Here is a 14,777-nt window from a genome sequence, read left to right on the forward strand (position 1 = left end):
TTTTAGCCAATCTGACAGGAGAGATGTGGTATCTAAGAGTTGTTTTGATTTGCATTTCTCTAATCAGTAGTGATCCAGAGCATTTTTCCATATGCCTGTAGATAGCTTTAATTTCTTCCTCTGAAAACTGCCTGTTCATATCCTTTGACCATTTCTCAATTGGGGAATGGCTTGTATTCCTATATATTTGGCTCAGCTCCCTGTATATTTTAGAGATGAGGCCTTTATCAGAGATACTAGTTGCAAAGATTTTCTCCCAATTTTCTGCTTCCCTCCTAATTCTTGTTGCATTGGCTTTTTTTGTACAAAAACATTTCAATTTGACATAATCAAAATTATCCGTTTTGCATTTTGTAATGCTCTCTATCTCTTGTTGGGTCATGAATTCTTTACTTTTCCACAAATCTGATAAGTAAACTATTCCTTGCTTTCCCAAATTACTTAGAGTATCAACTTTTACTCCTAAATCATGAACCCATTTTGACTTTATTTTGGTATATGGTGTAAGATATTGGTCTATGCCCAGTTTTTGCCCTACCATTTTCCAATTTTCCCAACAGTTTTTGTGAAATAGTGAATTATTAGCCCAGAAGCTGGCCTCTTTGGGTTTATCAAAGAGTAGATTGCTAAACTTGTTGATTTCATCTACTTGTGTACCTATCCTATTCCACTGATCCACACCCCTGTTTCTTAACCAGTACCAGGCAGTTTTGATGACTGAAGCAGTTATTTCTAAGGGAAGATGACCATTGCAGTTATACTCACAATAGCACTTTTTGCCTTGAAATTCATTTAAATAAGTACCATCAATTTTAGAACAAAATGTGTAAATGTTTTGCATGCCATCAAGAAAGAGGAGAGCATTAAAAAGAAAAGGGGAACTGAATGAAAGGGAACAGATGATAGAAAATGAAATTAGTCCAGAAGTCTAAAAACTGTATATTTTTGTGTAAGAGTTTGCTTGGGAATCCAAGTCTTGAAGGAGAAAAAGCTGAAGCATGGGGAGGAGGTCTCTTGGAAAAACAATTAAGAGCTTGAAAAATAGTTTTTACTTCTTTTCTCTATGGGGAGAGAAGGGGAAAAAGGATTTAAGATTTCAAAATTTAAAATTAAAAAGTTATGTTAGCATAGTTTCCCAGTGGATTGTTTTGATCGGGATCCAACCTGACATACCTGGCTGTTGAAATTAGATAATGATATACAAACAAGATGAACAGGTCTGACTGGAAAGAACAAAGCAGGCTTTGCATAAGGTTGTGAAGAATTCTTTGAATCTCTTGCAGTCTCTGACCTGTGTATATTGTTGTATATGGAGCTCATATAAAAGCAGAATCAATCAAGTAGCATCCAAGTAGAGTAATTGAGATTCAAGTGAAAATATTAATTTAGCAAAGTTAACAGGAACAGTATCGTCATGTTCATCCTAAGGTTTGCAGCTAGAGATCATCACTGTATTTAATACAGGTCAACTTCCTTATTTGTTTTGAATCAGTTTTTAAAAGGGAAATAAAATTGACTCTCTACCAGAAGGTGAATATAGAAAGCTTTAGACAAAGATAGTGCAAAACAGTCACACTTTATATAAGACTTGCTGAGTGTTTGTCACTCAGCAGTTCAGCGGCATTAAGAGAGTGCAGAACAAAGTACCTCATTTACAGCTAGTTAACCAGCATGGAATGGGAGTCTTACATGGTGTAATTACATTTTAATTTCATTCAGCTATTTTACTATGTCGGTAGTACCAGGTACCATCTGTCATGGCCCTGTGAAAAAGCCAGAGTGACCAGCTGATGTTGTGAGCTTAGTTTCTTCCAGTGGAATACAGCTTCTTCAGTTGTTTCATATTTGTCTTTGTGTCCCTAAGGCCATACACATAGTAGGTGCTTATTATATGCTTGTTGTATTGAACTGGATCTGTAAAATGGAGGTGGGGGAATGGCTAGATTGATCTCTAAGGTCCCTTCTTATTCTGATAGCCAGTGTTTCTCTTAGATTATGGAATATGATGCATATTCATATAAATATATCATGATTCACAAACTGCTAGATTTGGTAGGAAGTAAGCCTTTGTATTATTTTTCCCCTCAATAACAGGAGTTCTTAACCTGGGGATTCACACTAAGGATTCCATGGATAAATTTCAAAGGGGTTATGAACTTGAATGGGAAAAAATGCATCTTTATTTTCATTAATCTCTAAAATTTATCATTTCTTTCAATTATTTACAAACGTTATTCTGAGAATGAGTCCATAACCTTCACCAGATTTCCATTTGGGTCTATGAAAAAGGTTAAGGACCCCTGCTTTCTGTAGGTTAACATTTTGTAAAAGGATTGTATTGAAATTGTAGCCCATATGTGTTGAATACATACAAGAGGTAATGATTAGTAAGGCATCCAAATCCTAGGCGGTGGATGAGAATTGCTTCCTAATGTTTGTTGATAATATTCCTCTACAGGTGAATTGGGAGAGCTTTAAAAATGTGTTTCAGTAGGAAATTAAATTTTATTAGTTTTGGCAGTAACTGAGAGAGAAGTTCTTTGTTTTGTTGGGATTTTTTTTTGTATTGATACTATTTTATCTGAGGAAAAATATTGACTTTGTGTTTTTTTTTCTTCTCTTTTAAAAGATAAGGCACCTTTGTCCAAGAGCCTTTTACTAGTACCCAGCGCCCTTTCGATTTTATTGGCACTGCTCTTTCAACATTATCAGAATTTCTTTGTATATAATCTACAAGCTGTAAAGAATGACTTGCAGGTGAGTAATCAATCATTTGTTTAAAACCTCCTGGAAAAGGGAAGGGTGATGGATGAAGGGACAGTAGTTTGTTTTTCTGGAGTTGTTTCTTCTCCCCACTATTACCAATACGTCTACACAAAATACAAAGCAGAACTAGTGCCTTGTTGTATGTACCACGCTTATAAGAAAAGTCATGTAGACATCAAAGCTGTCATTTATTATCTGTCATTATGATAGTTTTCCAAATCAAGTTGACTGATATTTTTACCAAGATCATTTTTTACATCATACTTATTCCCTTATATGAAGAAAATATCATTCAGTTTCATAAGCATCATGGTACAGTGGATAGGACAGGTGGATCTGAGGGCCTGGGTTTGAATTCTGGCTTTGCAGCTTACTACCAGGGAAAGTCAGGAGGCTGGATCAAATGACTCCTAGTAGCCCTTTTACTTCTAAATCTATGACCTCAGGAAGATGCAGCCTTTACTGTGCCACCGACAAGCTGTGTGGCCTTTGGCAAGTTGTTTAACATCTCAAGGCCTTAGTTTCTTCATCTGTGGAATGAGAAGACTGATAAACTGGGGAGCACCCCATTGAGGAGGAATAGGATGGGGAGGAGCTGCAAGACTGTCATACGAGAATAGGCTGAAGGAGCTGGGGGCATTTGTTCTGAAAAAGGGGAGATTTAGGGAGACTATAACTTGAAATTTATACTTGTTTAAAAATCTTATATATAATGAAGTCTTATACTTGTTTAAAAATCAAATCTATAATGAAGGGAGGCATAGCTAGGCAGCAATTCATCTAAAAAATGATCTGGGTCGGTGAGTCAATAGTGTGATACAGCAGCCCCAAAAAAGGTAATGCTGTCTTAGTTTGCTTTGAGAGGTGTAATGGCCAGGGTGCTGATTTTACTATGCTCTGGTCAAAACAGGTCCGGATTATTATGTTTGGGGCTGAGTAATATGTTTTAGGGAAGTTGAAGAGTGTCTAGAGGAGAGTGACCAGGATGATGAAGACACAGGAGATTATGCCATATAAGGACTAGGGGAAAGAAGTGTTTTGCCTGGAGGAGAGACTATAGAGGAGGACATGTTAGCTGTTATGGGAGGTCATTAGCCTTGTTCTTGGTTTTGTGGGCCAGAACTAAGGATAATGGGGAGAAATTGCAGAGATGAAAAAAATTGGAGCTGTCCTGAAGGGGAATGGGCTGTCTTGGAAGGCTGTGGGTTTGTCTTGAACAGTCTTCAAAAAACAGAACGTGGTATCATAGATGCGGAGCTGGAAGAGACCTCACAGGCCATCTGACCCAGCCCTCCTACATCCATTTTTGCTTGTGGAGAGATGGTAGATCTGCCTAAGGTTACACAGGAAATAGGTGTGTCAGAGGTGAGATTTGAACCCAGGTACTCTGACTTTAGATTGTTGTTGTTTTGTTCTTGCTTGACTCTTCGTGACCCCATTTGGGGTTTTCTTGGCAAAGATATTGTAATGGTTTGCCATTTCCTTCTCCAGCTCACTTTACAGATGAGGAAACTGAAACAAACGGTTAAGTGACTACTCTTCCAGGGTCACACAGCTGTTAAGTGCCCGAGGCCAGATTTGAACTCAGGAAGATGAGTCTTCCTGACTGCAGGCCTGGTGCGCTATCCACTGTGCCACCTCGCTGCCCTGACTTCAGAATCAGTGCTTAAGGTTGGACGAGCACTTGTAGAATGGATTATTATAGAGGAGTTTTTTTTTTTTACAGGTACGGTTTAGACCAGATGGGTCCTGAGATTCTGTGACTGAGTAATGGGTAGAAGTTCCGCAGAGTGCAATTAAGCCTATCCAAAAGTAGATTGGGTTGCCTCTGAAGTCTTTTCCAACTCTTTGATTTAAATGAAGCGAAAAATTATATTAATTTGAGGTTTTACAGTTAGAAGGGAAGGGAACAAGCATTTATTAAGGACCTATTGTATTCTGGGTCCCGAGCTAAAGTAATTTACAGACATTTGGCCAATATCAGAACTGGAAAGAATATGGAACTGTGGCTTTGGAGGATATGTTTTCATCTCTTAGTTGTGAACATTTTACAGCTGATGGTGTGCCTATCTGTGAGTAAAAGTGTGAGGGGGAAGTGTGATGTGGCACTCAGCCATTTCCTTACTAGGCCTACAGATAATTTTTCTTTACACTCTTTTCAGCTTGGTGTCTTTGTGAGAAATATGCTGTCCTCCTTCTACATTCAGGTCACTTGGAATTTTTTCTGTTGCTCTCTAGCTGTGCCCGTTAGGTGTTATTATGACTACAGAAGAAAGAGAAGTTTCTGGAGGAGCTTTAATTCTGACTGGCGAGCAGACTTTGCAACTGCATTTGTTGCATTTTCATTTTGAAAAGAAATAAATGCATTATAATTTAGAATGATATTGTAGTTTAAAATAAGATAGTGATTACGTTGGGGGTATTATTATAGTCAGGAAACACCTCTGTTTTTTCAGGAAGTCATTTTTATTTCACAACCCATTGGTGCCCCAGGCATGCACTCTCTCCTGCTTGGTGCTGTTTCCCCGCTCATCTCCTTTTCTGGAGTCTCCTGTATCTACATTGTCTATGTCAAGAAACTTCCAGTTATCTGGCTAATTGGCCACTCCTTGCCTGTGTGACCTTATGATAGGCAAACCAATCACACCAACCTGAGTAGGATTCCACCCCTTACTATAAAACACATGAGCTGTCCTGATCTCTGAGCTGTCCTCATCCAGAGATGCACTTGTGAAGATGGACCCAGGAGTCCCAGGGAGAGCTTGGTATGTACAATGGGTGCTAAGTTTTAGTATGTTTGCCCTCCTCCTGCTGTGGCTTGAAAACCACTCTGTTCAAAATTTCATGGCAATATCCCTGGTATATCCCTATCCTGCTCCTTCCTGTCTTTCTGTTAGTCTGGGTCCTAGGTTGAAGGGTGCTACCCTGCTTTATTTTGAGGGTGTCAGTTCTGGTGCCACTTTTTGGAGGTTGGTGGGCTATTACCTTGTCCCTGCTTCTTCACCTCCATCCTATCTTGGATGTCAACAGCAAGGAAGCCATGTGCCTTTCCTCTAAATATGCCAAATAAAAGGACCTCTGTCTTTTAGCAGTGATTGGCTCATCTAAAGTTCCTTCAACCCTGTTAACAAGAACCCCCAACAGGTATTTAAGTTGAGAAACAGTATTTGGAAAAAAAGATGTCTTATTCTGGGTCCTAAAGTTGTGGAAATCATAGTGCATGGAAGTGCATTCTTGGTCAGTGGAATAGCGTGAACATGAGGCTGTGCCTCTATAAGGCACATGTGAGAAGCGTAGAAGCCTTGCCAAAATGATCAGATTGGGGAGTAATGTGAGGGGAGACTGGAGAGATATGAGGACAGTTAATGAACAGCTTAGAATTTTAGTTCTTTATCTCTTTTTTAAAAACGATTTGTAAAATTTGGCTATTTCAGTCTGGTAAAAAGCCTTTAGTCTTTTTTAGACTAATAGTCAGTGTTTGAACATTTGGTGAGTGCAGAGCAATCAATATTCTGTACGCAGAACAGTTACTTATGTGGGGCAGTGATCTCATGGACTTTGGATGATATTTACAGTTTGTTGAGTTGAGAGAGACTCTGTTGAGGTGGACAGGAGATTTATGCTTACCTGCAGCTTTAAGTTTTCTAGTTGTGATTTTGAACATAGTTGTATGATGTAAATTATAAAGACTCTTACTTAGCAGTTTTCCCTGACCAATGATTATGCTATGTTTATTTTCAAGCTGGATGGCTATTGTATTTTGTAGTAGCCTTCACATTTTATTAAGCATCGTTAGGCCTGCAGACTTATTAAACATCTGCTAGTACTGAAGTCTGGGTTGAATGCTTTTATAAGTCTGCTCCATATGTAATAGAAGTTTTGATGTGGTCTGTTGATGTTGATACTTCCTGTGCTACAGCAGATTTTTATTGTACAGTGTTGTGACCTGAAAGCACATTGTGACACTCGAGTACAGTCATACACTCATCCAGCAGGAAATGATGTTAGAACCAGTCTAGCCTCTTTGTCTTACTCAGTATGCAGATTAATATGTATGTTAGCAATTTGAAAAGTGGAAAAGGCTGTCTTGGGAGATGGTGCATTCCTCTTTATTGAATGTAACTTTGAGTAAAGACCATATAAACATTTTGGCAGAGTTGCTATTTGGGAGACTTTTGTTCGGGTACTCGTTAGGTTAGCCGACCTTTGAGGTCTGGGTTATCTTTCTTTGATTTTAAGAATTGAGTTTCATTTTACTCTATCATGCTACTTTTCTAATATCTTTACCTTGCTCTGCTAGATGCCTTTTTAACTTCTTATTTTTGATGTACTAATACTAGGGCAGTGATATGTGATCTCTGTACATCAAAAGAATTTATACAGTATACCTGGGTATCAGCCAGATATTTAATCAAGTCCATCATGAGATCTTTGTGGACACGCTGACAATCTCTGGACAATCTGACCTTATCGTTCCCCCACAACATTTACCAGTGACCTCTTAATTGCCAAATCCGTTACCCTTTTCTCAATCCTCATTCTCCTTGACCTCTCTGCAGCCTTTGACGTTGTTGAGTACCTTTTCCTCAGTACTCTGGTCTCGCTAGGTTTTCAGGATACCACTCTCTCCTGGTTCTCCTCCCATTCTCTGACTGTTTGTTCTCAGTCTCTTTTGCTGGATCTTCATCTAGGTCTCGACCTCTAACTAGATGTCCCTTAGGGTTCTGTCCTAGGTCCTCTTCGAGAGAAGAGGGAGAAGACTCTCTCTATATAGCTTCACTTGGTGATCTCATCTCAAAGCTTAGGATTCTCAAATCTACTTATCATGCCCCAGACTCTGCTGGCCTCCAGTCTCACATCTCTCTTCAGACATCTAGAATTGTACGTGCAATAGACATCTTAAACTCAATACGTCCCAACCCAACTCATTATCTTTCCCTCTAAATTGTCTCTTCTTATTACTATAGAGGGCACCACCATCCTCTCAGGCTCTGTTAAGGCTCCTCACTGTCTCTCACCTTTCATATCCAATCTGTTGTCAAAGCCTGTCAGTTTCACCTTTGTAATATCTCTTGAACAAACCCCTTCTCTCCATGACACTGACATCGATGCCAGCCTGGTGCTGCTCCTGATTACCTCACACCTGGACTATTGAAATAGCCTGCTGGTGGGTCTGTCTGCCTGCCTCAAGTCTCCCTACTCAAATCCATCCTCCATTCAACCACTAAAGTGATTTTGCTAAAGGACATGTGTGACCATGTGTCACCTTGCTTCAATTTCAGTGGTACTCTATCATCTCCAGGTTCCTATATAAAACCCCCCTTCATAACCTAACCCCTCCTACCTTTCCAGTCTTCTTACGTCTTTCTTCCTCTACCACATACTGTTTGATCTAGCGACAGGCCTCCTTGCTGTCCCACAAATAAGATACTGTGTCTCAACTCAGAGCATTTTCTCTGATTGTTCTCAATATCTAAAATATTCTTCTTCTTCATCTTTACCTCCTGGCTTCCTTGGCTTCCTTTGAGTCCCAACTAAAACCCCATCTTCTACAGGAAGCTTTTCCCAAGCTCTCTTAATTGTAGTGCCTTCCTTCTGTTAATTATTTTCTGTTTATCATATAAATATATATATATATATATATATATATATATATATATATATATATATATATACACACACACACACACACACATATATATCTTGCTTGTACATATTTGTTTACCTGTTGTCTCCATTAGATTGTGGCCCATTGACAAGTTAATTAATCTCTCTGAGCTTCAGTTTTTTAATCTGTAAAGTGGGCCTGGCTTGATCTAGGCTTTCTTGCAGCTATAAGTTTGTGATCCTGTGACTTGGGGATTGTCATAGATTATAAACTCAAGATAAGTCAGCTTTGTGATGTAGAGAAAAATCCTACTGAGGAGAAGGAGATGTGCTCTGAAAAGTTAAAAGAACTCTACCTGTCAAGTATGAGTGATACTGCTAACTCAAAATTATAGATGGTGAGCAAGGCACGCCTTGCCTCAATCAGTTGTATAAAAATACATAGCCTTCAGACCTTTCATTCAAATATAATTGTATAACCATTTTGTTCCTAACAGTTTGTTTTATGAAAAAAAGTTTTATGCTATGTTTTAGCCAGTTTTTTGTAACAGAAAAACCTCAACCGTCAAGAATTTTTCCCTTTCTTTTCTTTAAAATATATTACAAAGAGTACAAATGAAACAAATATTTTAAGTTCAATGTAACAAATTTTAATAAAAGAACTTGAAATATCCTGACCTTTTTCCTGTGCCTTTTTTTTTTCACTTTTTAGATCTGGAGATTGATATGTGGAAGAATAATTTGCCTTGATTTGAAAGATACATTTTGTAGTAGCCTGCTCATATATAACTTTAGGATATTTGAAAGAAGATATGGCAGCAGGAAATTTGCAGTAAGTCTGTTATGAACATTCACTTCACAAACCATTTATCAGGTGCCTTCTTTGAATAAGGCTGTGTGCTGGGTGTACATGAGAATCTTGTATCTGTGTTGGATCTTGATCCTGATACTACCCGTGTGAGCTCAGGTAAACCCCAACCACTCTGGCCCTCTGTTTTCTCATCCATACAGTGAAGAGCTTGCATGCTCAATGGTCCCTTTTAGAGTCCCAGTCTACCTTCTTAATTTATGGGGGTGAGGGAAAAAGGAGTGGTATCCTTTGATTCTTGTGATAAAGATGGATAGATTCAATGTTCCTTTATTTGAGATCATCAGAGCCATAACAAGCACTTCTTGCATCTGGGACAAAGTCAGTTGATAGATTCACAGTATTAGAGTCAGAAGAGATCTTAGAGGATCTAGTCCACTCATTTTATAAGTGCAGAAACTGAGGCCCAGAGAGATGATGTGATGTGCAGAGAGTATGTAGCATAGAGTGGATTAAAATCCAGGTCACCTAACTCTAAATCCAGTGCTGTTTCCACTCTATCATATTTGTGATTGGCCAGTGGTAAGATGGTGGTGTTTCAGAAGAGTCCAGATGTGGGTGCAGAAGTGTAGATCCCCATTGTCTGTCCTGTGTCCTCAAAGAGTTTGGAAGGGAAGATGGGCAATAGAACCTTGGGGGTGGCAGGTTGGCAGAAGACCACACAGTTGGGAATGGGTCTCCATTGGGGAGGAAGCATGTTCCCAGATTGTCTTAGGGTAAAATGGTAGTCATTCCCATGCTAGCTATGAGTTCTCAAGATCAGGTTTTCATTTTTTAAAATCATTGTTTTCATGTTCATTTAAAAATTGTTATATGCATTATTTAGAAATTGAACATTACCAAGGCTATTTTAAAAATTCTTAGCTCAGAACAAAAAAAATATAATAAACTCTAGAAGACCTTAGAGAGTTGGGAATTTAATAAAGCTGTCATAATTCATTCATGTCAGAAATCTGCTCTGGTCTTACATTTGTATACTTTTTTGTATTCTTCAACTTTGATCTGTTAATCAGTCAACAAGCGTATATTAAGCACCTCTTACATGCCAGGTACTCTGCTAGGTGCTGAGGATGTAGATGGAAAGAATAAAACAATCTCTGTTTACAGGGAACTTAAATGCTAATGATAATGGAGACAAGCACACACCCAAAAGTATATGCACAATAAGCACAATGAAAATAAACACAAACTAAATTATAAGAGAGCTTGGGAGTGTGGGCACTAGTAGTTGGGGGATCAGGAAAGACTTCATGTGGAAAATGGCACTTGAAATGGCATCTTGAAGGAAGAGGAGTTTTATATGAGATGGAGTTGAAGGGGAAGGGCATTCAGTCATATAGAATGACACAGATATTGAAGATGGAACATCTTTGTATGAAGAGCAGATGAAAGGCCATTTGGTCTGCACTGCAGAGTGATGCCTCTTTCTGACATGCAGGTGACCTTGGGTTCTTGAAGGTTATGCCTAGGATAGAAGTTTTAGAAAGCCCCACTGATCTGGAAAGATTTGGAGTACCAAAGGGTTGTTGTATTATCCTCTAAAGACTAGCCTAGCTAGTGAATTTCAGAGAAGCTCATCAGCCACCTTATGATTGTTTTTTTCAACCCTCAGCATCTCATGAAACCATGTGGAAGGGTTGCTGTCTGCTTCTGTAGAAGAAGGGCCTGCCACAGATATTTAAATATTAATATGAAAATAACAAAAAGTTATATTCTTAATGTAGTATGCTGAACTGATTTTAAGTTAATGACTTAAGTATTTTTGTTTGTGAAATTTTTTTCTTCTTTCTTTACAGTCCTTTTTATTGGGTTCTTGGATTTTGTCAGCTTTGTTTGACTTGGTCCTTGTGGAAGCTATGCAGTATTCATTTGGTATCACAGCCAGTAACTTGCCTTCTGGTTTGTAAGTAACTCCTAATAGATTTGCTTAATTTAGAATTAGATTATACTAAAGGGTTATTGTCAGATTCCAGTCAAAGAAGAAAAGCATTTTAATTTTTGCAATGTAGATTCATTTGGTGCTTAAAAAAAAAATCTGTTGTGTTTAAATGTAAGGTGTCCCAAAAGATTAATGTCAAATTTCGGTAAAAGAGAAAAAGTATTTTATTTTTTCCCATGTAGATTCATTTGACGACATAAAAAGAAAATCTGTCATGTTTAACTACAGAGTATCCCCCAAAGCCCTTAAAACTTAAAACTTTATTAAGACTTTTGGGACACTTTTTGTTTTCACATTTTCAATATGTTCTGGAAGCATAGTTAATATGAGTTACTTTCTCTTGCACCTTTTACTTCCATACTTAAGATGGTAGTTATTAATTCTCTTAATATATTCTTATAGATGAGATTAATTCTTTATGTGGCATAGTATACCTTTCTTAAAACTTGTGAATTTTCTTCCTGCAGAGTTGTTAAAGCTTAAACACATACATTTTACATATGAAATACGTTTTACAAAATATAAATTTCTGAGGAATGATAATTTTTGAAGTTTTCACAGTTAGACCTTTCAGAGCAAGGTATGAGTTTCAATAAGAGAATTTTAGCATGTTACTTTATGGACAGTGATAGAGTGATTGAGGTACATGTTCAGGCTCATAGGGAGAGTAGATGCGGTTGACTGGGTCAAGGAAGAGGAGCAAGAGAGTGCGTAGCAGGGACATGGTCATTTGATTCTCTGGTTATGGTAATTGTCTCCCTCAAATATCCTCTTCCTGCCTGAAAGCCTGATGCTGCGCCCAGAAAATGGTTAGCATATAGCAGAAGTGACGTTTATTACTTTAGTTAACCACCATCGTAGACTCATATCTGAGGCAGTGGGCCGTGAATTGAGGCTTCCCTTTACCTCCTTAAGCTCTTGTCATTCATGATCATCCCATCTACAGTGGTATTCAAAATGATGACTGGTGTACGAATGCCTCAAAATAAGTATTCAAGTTAGTACTGGTGATAGTCTAGTTTTCTGAACCTTCTGTCAGTATTTCATTAGTTGCCATTGACTATTATAATATTTCGGACCTTTTTCCCCTGCTCACTTACTTTGCTGATGATACCTACATTTTTTCTATCTTTTCTTTCCATGACTTCTCCAGTATCTCTAGGGTTGAGATGCAGGTGAGCATTCTCACCCCAACTCTGCTCTGCTCAGCTCAGCTCATTCAGTCTCTCCCCAGTGCCAGGTTATACAGCTGCCCCCTCCACTTGAAAGGGCCACTTGTCAGACTTGCCCTGACGCTCTGTCACCTAGCATGGCACCTTGCATGCAATAGTCTTAAATGTTTGTTAAATTGAACTATGAGTTTGCTGCTCAAAAGGCAACTATGTTTAATCCAGCTTTATACTGAGCCCAGAATTCACCTCCACAGGTACTGTATCAAGCCTGTAATGAGGTTTAATATTTTGATGGAAATTGCCAAATGTAGATTATAGTTTGACATGATTCACCATACGGATAAACTTTTGCAATATGTATACCTTTCCAAATTAAGTTAATGTCAAAAAAATGTTTACTTTTGGTAAAAATTTGACAAATAATGATCTAATTATTCTTTACTTAATCAAAAGTGACAAGGCAGGGAATATATGCTGATTGTAGCTATACCCCATAAGGTCTTAGAGTGGAACTCACAAAATGTATATGTACAAGTGTACCTGGCAAGTAGTTTTGGTGGAGTTCATTTTCCTAATTCCATCTCTTGTGCTTAAAGGCTTGAACTGTGTTTTCTTCCTCCTGCCTGAGATCTTGGGTAATTTCAGTCCTTCCCCTTCATGTTCTCCTATTACTCACTTCCACTGTCTCAGTCTGTTCTCATTCTGGGGTATTCACTTTTCATTGGCCTTGATCTCTGCCTCAAGTTAGTGGGGAGGCAGGGGTGGAGGAGGGGGAACAGAACTGGCCACAGATGGATGCCAGTCCTTTTTCCCCTCCAAGCCTGGTGGAGACAAATAACACATATTAGTATTCTGCCCCAGTTTCTTCTGATCCTCAGTTCTTTGGGTCAGAACTATTGGAGCATAGCATACTGTCTACTAGTCTGTACTAGTTTTTGACTTCTTTTAGTATTGGAATTGGATGGAGTTGAGGAGAGGACAGGCAAGAGTTGAATTCTTTTGTGAGCCTATGTGTTGACTTGTATAGATCCCTGCTAGAATGTAGTGATAAAGATTTTAGAATAAGCTCATTATCTGCTTTTAGTTCATTGAGTTGTTACCTCATTAGGTTTTTTGAGGTCTTAGACCTTGAAGGTAGCTGAAATTACTTTATCTTTTGTGTTTAATTTCTATTTAGGAGAGAGTGTGAGGACTGGAGAAAGCCTCTATCTTGTTGGTCACATGACCCAGAATCCTAATTCCATTCCATTTTTCTTCCAAGCTTTATTTTGTATATGAAGAATCCATATTCACACTGTTTTTGAGAAATAAAACCTTCACAAATGTGAAAAGATTTCCTTGTTTTATTTGAACTTTGTTTCTCTAGAATATTCACATGTTTAAAAGTATTCAAAACTGTCCCAAATAAAATTTTTACCATTTAATGTTATTTTAGATGTTCAGAGGGTTACTGTAAACGTTTGTTAATGAGATCATAGGAAGGTACTCTAGTACAGTACAGTTCAGCTTTCTTGTGTTACAGATAAACAAAATGAGGCTCAGAGAGATTGCTTGAGCTTAACCTCCACAGATAGTTTTGTGGCTCTTGGATGGTGATGGTCTTTTACCAAAAATGTTAGCAATTAGACCTGTCCTTCAATGGCATTTCCCCAGATGTAGATAAAAATGAATAACAGAGTTAGTTGTACATGCTGATACGCTTTTAATGAAAATACATAAGAAATGAAAGAATAATTACATTTTAATAATTCAAGTATTTTCTAAGATATTGTCAATAAATTTATACCCTGTTATATATTTAAACAAAACTCTATTTTCCATATATTTTAAAATTATCATTTTATTAAGGAAAATTTGTCTTAAATTTCATAATAACCTTGGCTGATTCTTTATTGGTCCAGATATGTTGGTTTGATACAGAATGAATTAAACTTTTTTTTAAGTTCCTAAAGAGTTTATATTGATGGACTAAATGTTTTTATTGTCTCTCATTTGTTTATATTGAATGGGAACTGACCCATTATCAAATTACATCGAACATACAGTTTTTTTTGTTTGAAGTTGGTTGTCTTCTAGGGAAAGAATGTGGTTTAGATTGGAAAATAGATTTAGTGGAGAAGTTGTGGAATCACTTTTTTCTCTCCATTAGCACTTAAAAATGAATTAAGCTATTTTTGTGATTTAGTGTAGTATAAATCAGCTTCGACTGTTGAAATTCAATTCTGTAAATATATATTAATCCTTTGCTAAGCTCAAGGATTATGCTACATACTAGGGTACAAAGAAATTCTGCCCTCAAGAAATTTGCATTCTGCTCAACCTAGCAAAAGGAATTCCCTCATATGGTAGTAGCCTTTTCTAATGATAGAAAAAGAAATTATGTCACTATGTAACATGGGTCAAAACGTTGGAGGCCCTGTTGCCA

The 14,777-nt window shown here is 37.8% G+C and overlaps 1 protein-coding gene across 1 annotated transcript in view; it reads left to right on the forward strand.

Annotated features, from left to right (window-relative positions):
• UBAC2 (UBA domain containing 2) overlaps positions 1-14,777 on the forward strand; it is a 245,180-nt gene that overhangs the window by 29,828 nt on the left and 200,575 nt on the right. The window contains exons 2-4 of the mRNA XM_036753855.1: positions 2,630-2,757; positions 9,086-9,205; positions 11,038-11,144. Of these exons, the coding sequence (XP_036609750.1) occupies positions 2,630-2,757; positions 9,086-9,205; positions 11,038-11,144 (355 nt within the window). The remainder of the gene's footprint in view (positions 1-2,629; positions 2,758-9,085; positions 9,206-11,037; positions 11,145-14,777) is intronic.

The sequence above is a fragment of the Trichosurus vulpecula genome, chromosome 4 (assembly GCF_011100635.1).
Source record: "Trichosurus vulpecula isolate mTriVul1 chromosome 4, mTriVul1.pri, whole genome shotgun sequence".
NCBI lineage: Eukaryota > Metazoa > Chordata > Mammalia > Diprotodontia > Phalangeridae > Trichosurus > Trichosurus vulpecula.